This window comes from Lampetra planeri, chromosome 25, assembly GCF_965212315.1.
Source record: "Lampetra planeri chromosome 25, kcLamPlan1.2.h2, whole genome shotgun sequence".
NCBI lineage: Eukaryota > Metazoa > Chordata > Hyperoartia > Petromyzontiformes > Petromyzontidae > Lampetra > Lampetra planeri.
The window spans coordinates 8,968,855-8,977,849 of record NC_136131.1 but is presented as its reverse complement, the minus strand read 5'-3'; the positions used below and the strand labels follow the sequence as shown (position 1 = coordinate 8,977,849).

General features: G+C 47.1%; 1 protein-coding gene across 1 annotated transcript; it reads left to right on the top strand.

Annotated features, from left to right (window-relative positions):
• The first annotated feature begins 340 nt into the window (after window positions 1–340).
• On the top strand, window positions 341–2,526 carry LOC144727412 (barrier-to-autointegration factor-like). The gene is made up of 3 exons (XM_078606212.1): window positions 341–460; window positions 1,363–1,526; window positions 2,249–2,526. The coding sequence occupies exons 2-3, from the start codon at window positions 1,401–1,403 to the stop codon at window positions 2,393–2,395; spliced, it is 273 nt and encodes a 90-aa protein (XP_078462338.1). The 5' UTR covers window positions 341–460; window positions 1,363–1,400; the 3' UTR covers window positions 2,396–2,526.
• The last annotated feature ends 6,469 nt before the right edge of the window (window positions 2,527–8,995 follow it).

Here is an 8,995-nt window from a genome sequence, read left to right as displayed (position 1 = left end):
CGCAAATATGACAGACTGTGAGGTCGGGCACAAGCCGGCGTGAGTAGGTTAAACGTTGAGTTTTATAAGGGCACCACGGGGTGACCAGCCCCTCCCCACCCAGCCCAACCCTCCTCACCCAGCCCCTCCCCACTCTTCCCACCCAGCCCCTCCCCACCCTCCCCACCCAGCCCCTCCCCACCCAGCCCCTCCCTCCCCACCCAGCCCCTCCCTGCACGACGGACGGACGGACACAATAATCCCCTGTGGGCTGGTGTAACCAGGAGGTTCCTACCAGTAAACACCCCGATTATTTTATGAATCGAACTGCGAATTCCGTTCCTAGCCACTGGGGGGCGATGGAGGACTTTCGCCCTCCACGCCAGGATGTGTGTATGGGGTTGGATAATAACCACAGACACCAGGCCGTCCCGGGTTCTCTTCTTCCCAAGCGCTGCTGTTGCTTTCCGCGACTGACCGGGTACTCGTTTGAATCTCGATGGGGGAGTGTGAATCTATAGAATGTGAACCTACGCTGATGCGAATCCGTAGATCTCACGGTGGAGTGCATGAAGCTCTAGGATACTGTACTTATCTCGGTTATGTTACTAAAGGCTTCACCCTTAGAATGGGGTTTTTATGCAGCAATTTATCATACGCAAAGCAACGTCTACAGCTAAAATTACCACTTACATCAAGATAAACAAAGGGGTCATTGACGGAACACATTGTCTGGGATTCGGGCCATAATTTGATGGGCCCCATCGTGTGGAATTGTGGGGACTTCCACGTTTTGCAGAGACATGCTTTGCAAGCTGACGATGACTGTGCTGATGAGTTTTAATAGCAACGAAACCGGCCCATGGTTTTCTGCCTCTCTCTATCACTGCTGCTGTCAGCCATGTGTTTCGTCAAGTTTATTTTGTGAGTGCGATCTAAGACGAGAAGCACCGCAGTGCAGCTCTTCAGGAACGTGCTGATGGGTTTTGCATAACGCACTCAAGGCGGAGTGATTTCCCTACACGTGTGTGTGTGTTGTTTAGAACTTGTGTTTTTTTTTTCTCCCGGCTTGTACTATCATTCTGTTGTGATGGCGTTTTCCCGTCATTTACAGATTTTATCCACGAGGGGGCATTGTCCACAGCCCGGATCGAGCAAATGCAATCAGCTCGACGGTTTGGGGGAAGGCCTTGAGCAGTGGACAAATCATGGCTCTCGATTGAAAACTCATTCCTTTAGAACTGCTCTTTGTGTTGTGTTGTCCTTCTCCCGCACCTCCAATTAGCACGGTTGGCTACGTACGGTACGAAAGAAGTTCAACGTACATGGCTGCTGATGGTTATGATTATAAAATGCGTACTTATCATTCGCCTGGAATTGCAGAAGGACTTGCCATCAAGCATCCTGGAGCTCGACACGTGATGTCAGCAAACTCCGAGAAGCACAGAGCCTTCGTCTCGGAGCCCATGGGAGATAAACCCGTGACGGATTTACCCGGAATTGGTCCGACACTCGGTTCTCGCCTCCAGAAAGAAGGACTGGACAAGGTACATCGCGGTCGCTGGCAATGAATGACCTATGGTGAAATCACCCGGAATGGGCCCTATCCTCATGAGATGTTCGGAACGCTAAGCGGAGTTGAGCCTGGATAGTACTTAGGTGAACACCACGCTAATGCAACACTTGAAGGCTACTGGCTGGGCTATGTGCTGGACAGCAAAAGGTAGTAACACCAACGTCTTGTTACTGTGCAATGCTCCAATGCCTGCCAAGTGCCTTTGCAAACCCCGCACTAAGCCCTCCAGAGCTGCATGCGGCTCTTTAAGGACTGCTGCTTCTAATAGGGTTTTTTCCCCTTTTTTCTGGCAACAAGACTGACACCTTTTGCAAGGAATCATGCTTACATTCACCACAATACTTGCAGTCAAATGCAAACAAAAAACAATACTCTGATAATGTATGCATTGTCTTTGAAACTGATTGGTCCACACCAGACAGCTTTCTTTTTGTTGCCAGAAATTTAGGGGAAAAAACCCTATGAGTATATTTTGGTACTGGCAAAGGAGGTCCCATGATGACTGCTGCTTCGTGGCGTTATTTTATTAAGGACCAGCACCGTCTCGCATTCACCACACAGTGCTTTGCGGCTCTTGAAATATTGACGTTTTGTTCCTGAATTCGAAAAAAATGGTTCTTGGTTGCTGACCCATGCACTAGCCGATGCCCTTTATGAAACTGATTGCATGTGTGTATTTCTAAATGACCGCAGGCATACAAGTTGCTGGGCCAGTACCTACAGGTGGGCAAGAAAGAGGAGATTTTTAAGAAGAAGCTCAAGGACACGTTTGGAGCCGACGAAGAACAGGCATCTGCGTGCTACGCGTGCCTGAAGGAATGGTCCAACAATCACCTGTAGCCCTGTGACCGTGGGGAGGTTACTCAGCTACAGGTGTCTCCTCCTTCAGCCCTGCACGGATACTGGGTTGCATGACGTGCGATCACCTCACTCCACTGGACAACCATCAACTTGAGTTGGCCCGATCTCAACCAGAACTCGAGTCGAATGACAACTCAAGTTGGTTAACAAGCGGTTGGCGTTTACATCATTTCCGGAGTTCAGAAGTGGATCTGGCATAGTCCAATAATGTAAAGATTTTTTTAAAATAGGGCTCCCACATTAATATCCAAAAAAGTCAATGTATATTCCCTGTGAATACCAATGTATGAAATACCAATTTTCGCCCCCTGCCCCCCCACTGTCGATCCAGCGCTGTTAAAGTAATGTGAGTGGAGCAGGGTTTCCCCAGGAATTTGTACTTGCGCTCGGCCCAAATTCGGTGGTGAGTGTGACATCTGAATCGATCGCAGTGAGGAGCGTGGTGGTGAAGTATGCTTAAGCAACTACCGTAACCGACACAGAGGCCTTCATACAGCAGTGAATTGGCAAATTGTGATACATTATTTTCATACGCCAAATGTATTCGTACGGAGTGCATACATTTCACAGCTCCTCAGCGATTTTCACTAAATATACATATTTTCCAGTATTGCTTGTGGTGTTTTGGAAAATATAGCACTTGTGAATTAATTTCTCTCGTCTTCTCATCCACCGGGTGGAATGAGTGATGCAATCAGTGCACGTGCAGGTGCGAGGTGGATTTGCGCATCTCAGGGCTGTGAGACATGGCGGTGATGGACTCCCTTGAGTCCATCTAGCAGTAGATTGAAAATATCTGTTTATGGTAATGATGATGATGTACCACAAGGTGGCGAGCGGTGTTCACAATTAACAAAAACCGTTTACAGCCACTTGAGGGCGCCAGAGATTAGGGGTGAAGTGAATGGTTTCGAGGTGGACTGGTCGAGGCATGTGAGACATGATGTGGTTAGGGCAATAAGAATGAGTTTGGTGGAGAGAAACAGACGTAGTAAGGTGGGCTAAGAACTGCAGTGCCACTCAACCCCATCATGAGCAATTGAATTGAACCAGTGCTTGGGATTCCATAACTTTGTACACGTGCATGAGCAGCCCATGTTGTCAATCAACTGCTGGATTAGGGACTTGCCCACGTCGTGCGGGTCGTGGAGGTTTTTTGACCACGCTTGGTTCAGTGTGGGTTGGTGCAGGCCGGAAGCAGAGACATGCGAACGAGTTGGTGAAACTGACGGTTGTTGGGGCGCCACGGTGGGGAGACGTTAACGACCTCGCCTCGTATAGAGGTCGTGGGTTCGATCCCGACCCTGACGCCTGTATATTTGGAGTGTGCATGTTCTCCCCTTGGTCGCGTGGATTTTTCTCCGGCTCCTTCGGTTTTTTTCTCTCCACATTTAGAAACATGCGTTAAGAGTAACTTGGCTGCTATTCATTTCCACATGATAAGCCACTTCGTTGAGCTATCATTTGTGGCCAGGTCGTTTCTGAAAAAGAGCTATATAGCTCAGTGGGCCTTACCTGGTACAAATGAAAATAGGAATAGTTTAAATAGTTTTCTGTATGTATGTTGAACTTCTTTCTCACCGTACGTAGCCAACCGTGCTAATCGGAGGCGCATTGCCATCTGCTGTTCACCTTGTAGCCACGCAGCCTTCATTGTGGGAAATAAAAAAAATGTTTGCATCACTCAAAACGCACGGCAATTGTCGCCAAACCTTGTACATGTTTTCACCTTTGCCTCTTCCCACAGCACACCCACACACTGTTTACAACCATTTTTGAAATGCCCATAATGCTTTGCGCAAAACGACCAGATGTCACAATCCACATCGCACATTTTCAGCTGCAATCTCCATTTGCTTTCCGATGATGTCGAATAAAAAAGAATTGACGGTTAACCTTGAACAAACGTAATTCAATACAGTACTTTGTTTATAAACACGTGATAGCCCATTTGGCACGAAAATATCTTGTTCAAGTGCAAGTGATTCCATTGCATATGGCACAACACTCAATATAAATAGAATTATCCATACATTTTGATGAAGGACCTTCCCAACAAGGGGTCTTGCAACTCATGAATATTGAACGCCTCCTTTTTACATGGAACTATGTTTTCTCCAGTCTTTTAACCCATTCCACCTGGGTCTGCCCCTTGACCTGCTGGCAAGCCGTAGCCATGCCACGTGTCTGCAAGGTGCACCGAGCTCTGCACAAGGGCAATGTGATGTGAAGGTCATTTAGTGATGAACAGGGACTCATCTTTGTGTCCTGTGCGTTGGCTGTGTTTGCACTGTTTGTTGTGTAGATCTGGGGATATCCCGTTGTTTAAGAAATCGATTGCTCGACAAATGATCGGTTTTGCTTCGGTTCCCACACGTGCCCCGAGAACGGGAGGTGATAATGGGCCAGATTTGGTGATGTCATTGGCATCATTGGGAGAGGTCCAATACCGATTGAAACATCACTCACCACTCACTGATGCTAGCCGTGGCCACGCATCGAATTCAGGTCGCCTGGTTCATAGCACAATGCGCTAACCACTGCATTGGATTTTCGCTGTACCCCTCGTAGAAGAAGAAGACGTTTTGTTTTGAGAATATCTATCTCATCTGTTCCCATGTGACCTCGGATAACGCTCCTTATCCTATGGAGTTTATTTAAAAGCGTTTGTCGTAAAACGTAATTTACGTCTGTTGCAAGTCATCACTCACGCAGCCCAGTTGTGTTTGAATAATCAAAACAATTCCAAGTGCGTACGCCGCTTCTCCGCTCTCGACGCTGATCCAGCGGTAGAGATTCCACTTTCTTGTATCGGGGATCGGTCTGTCCAAGCAAGAACCGCTTTTGACTTTTCACAAAGCAAAGAAATACTAATGCAATTTGTGAGAACTGTTTCCAGTGGGGGGAACCCCCCATACAAAGTGGACGTTATATAATCTGAACTGTATTGTATTGTACACTTTGAGACTGCGTATTGTGCAAGGTGTACATTATCTGTACGCGTGGCTTGTGCGTTCGTGTGTAGCGCACGCACGGGTCAAATCCCCATGTGACCCCGTGCGGGTAGCAGCACGGGGTTTGCTCTGCTAGAACCAGAACACATCGCCAGCACGACACGCCAGCATTTCCTCCGGCCCAACACAGACACAAGCGCTCAACACCTCATCTGCCCACCATCCCGACCAGCTGCCCAACGCCAGTTCTATTTGGGGTAAAAGACCGGGTTGGCAAATTTAGCCGGGGAGTCGAACCTCGATGGCTCTGGCTCGCTGGTCAGGGCTAGGTTGAGGCCAGTTGGCTCCTGGCTCGTGACTAGAGCCACGTACGCACGCGTGAGGGATCTGGTTAAAGCCATTCATGGCAGTATTTGGGTTATTCTACCTCCCATGTATGGAATTGTGGATGACCCGAGATGCCCTCATCTCCGTAATGTCAGAGGTGTTTAGCGTTGCATTGCGTGTCATGTGCCACTGCGGCAGTGTCCTGTAACTTGCTTGTTTTGTAAAAGTTCTACATATGTCCATGCAAAAAAACAATAAGACTCAACATGAATTGTGTAATTTTCCTGCGTGGGTATTTAATGGTTCGTCGTTGTCCGTTGGGTGTTCGTGTGTGTACCTCGTGCTCTTCGCATGACATCCGACTAGGAGCTACAGAAGCTCCCAAGCACGTCGAGCAAAACGTCGGACATCATGCTGAACAACATGGGGTACAACCCAAACACCCGGTGGAGAGCTATTTACGTAATCATTGAAAGCCCCCATGTCAATGCAATGTTAGGAGAAGGCCTAACTCATGTCTTTGGAATCGTGGGTGTTGTTTGACCATCCTTCACCATTGCTGGTCAGTGTACGTTGATGAAGTATAGCGAAGCACAGGACACCCACTGATGTTAGCCGTGCCCAGGAATCGAACCACTGCACCACCACTATGCAACATCATGCATTTATCTGGGAAAGCCACACTGTGACACGATACTTTTTTTTCTCTCTGCAGGGTCCTGCTATATTAGGATGATTCGCGTCGTGTGTTTTGGGAGGAAACCAGAGTCCTGGGACAAAGTCCACCACGCATACAAAGCGATAACACAGGTCCGCACAGATGGGTTCACAAACTCACGTGCTATCCTGTCCATACCCTGTCCTCCCTGCAGGTCCAGCAGATCTGGGAGGCTCACGCACCTCTGCATGATCCGCCAGCCCATGTTGGATCACAGGTTTCCACCACCACCACCACCATGCCTGGATAATTTAGGGGCTTGCACGAACATTGACGTCCGTGTGAGGATGCGTTGTGATGAGATTAGTTCGCACGTGGGAAGCGACGTGGATTGTGGCACCCCCCCCCCCCCCCAGGATGTTGAGGGATGGCAACGACACGAAGGAAGCCTTCAACCAGCAGTGGATAGTCCATGGCTCATGATGATGGTGTGTTTAACAAAGAACGTAACCGCAATGAATAATCTCTCGATGCAAGCCAAGGCAATCTACCTGGCCCACGTTAATACAAAACCGGGTGTTTATGTCGACACGGCCCATGTGTTTTTATTGCAGTCATGCGCTTGGAAACTGAGGCAGTGGTAATATTACACTCGTATACGACACGCGCTCAACGCTCGTAATAAACACAGAGCTCTCCCTCCGTAGACTTAACAGACTGTTGGGGCAAGTGCTGTTCGCGAGCACTTTCGAGGAGCGTTTGCGTAACGGTGAGTGCGGTGCACTGCAAACCCGACGGCCCGAGATCGCATTCCCGCTCACGGCCATCAAACGGTGACGATTATCTGAAGCGGTCGTGGGCTTCTCCGAGGTCGACTCAGCCACAAATTATTGCTTTGCCACGAAGGAGACAAAGGCGGCCGGGCGCGGTGCTGGACATCCACCCCCTCGTGTGCTCGCTAACACAACTATGCACACACACGTTCCTCGTTTTCCTGCTAAACCTGTTTGAAGACAGGTTAACCACAAACTGGCATTCATTCAGTCACTCATCCATTCATCCGTTCAATAATTCATCTATGCATTCACCCATTTATGCATTCATCGTTTCACCCACCTATGCTTTAACATACATCATTATACATTTATTTCTGAATTCATATTCTTATTGATCCATTGAATCATATGTCCATCGATTCAATCACGCAACCATTAATTTGTCTATTAATTTGTTCGTGAAATCACATTCTCCGTATATTCCTTCAAACGTATATTAATCGATTCCACCATTTCCTTCATCTATTCATTATTTTATTTGTATATTAAAACATTCAGATATTAATTCAGCAATTCAGCTATTCATATATCCATCCATTCACCGGGTAAAATGTACCATTGATGTATTAATTTATTGATCTATTCCACCAGAAGTCAATCGTGCATTTATTCGTCAGTCTATTCATCCGTCCACCTACATGTACGCATTTTTCATTCATAATTCAATACTCCACGGTTCACCTCCACCTCGGTTAATTAATAACTCAAGGAGCCGTTCAATTAGCCTCGGATACATCCAATAATTGTACAGTTGCTTCACTTAATCCACGTGCGAATCTGCCGACAGTGCGAATCTGAGAGTTGTCGAAAACAAAAACAAAAAACACTCCTTATTATGGGAACCTCATTTGCCAGTAAAAATATGATAATTGGTTCTTTACCCTTCTATCTGGCAACAAAACTGACACCTTTTTACAAGGAGTCATGTTTGCATAGACCGCAATACCTGCAGTCATAATACAAACAAAAGAACATAACTCTGATAATGTGCACTGTCCTTGAAGTTGATTGGTCCACACCCGAGACAGCTTTCCTTAGAGCCTAGTCTCATATGGGTTGGACCAGATGACGCCAAAAGGCGCCTTTTGGCGTCATCTGGTCCAACCCATATGAGACTAGGCTCTAAGGAAAGCTGTCTCGGGTGTGGACCAATCAACTTCAAGGACAGTGCACATTATCAGAGTTATGTTCTTTTGTTTGTATTATGACTGCAGGTATTGCGGTCTATGCAAACATGACTCCTTGTAAAAAGGTGTCAGTTTTGTTGCCAGATAGAAGGGTAAAGAACCAATTATAACACTCCTTATTTTAAATGGAATGGACCAAACCTTTCTCTCATATGGCAGGACTCTCCCGAACGATCATCACGAGTGTCAGTGAAGCTTCGTGACACCAGTGAATAAATGTGATCGTTATTAACAGTGTTGCAAAGTGCAAGACTGTATTAACCCCCCCCCCCCCCCCACATGGTCTTGCCCCACCAATATCTTGCCACTCATATTTTTAAATCCTTTATATTAAGTTCGCTTGCTTGCTTAGGACCGTGCAAATCTTTCGGTCGTTTTTTTAACCCACTTCCCGTGATCCAATCGAGCTGACATTTTCCACACAGACTCGTCGTGCGTGACAATTAATGTTCGTGAAATCTTTTTTCCTAAATGTTACACTTTTTTAGGACAAAAATATTATATTTAATTACCAATTGCTTAATGGTGCAATGCAATGACCTGACCCATAGGTGGCAGCCATCTCAAGCCAGAGGACGAGAGGACTCTAGCCGCCACGCATATAAAGGATTTATAGT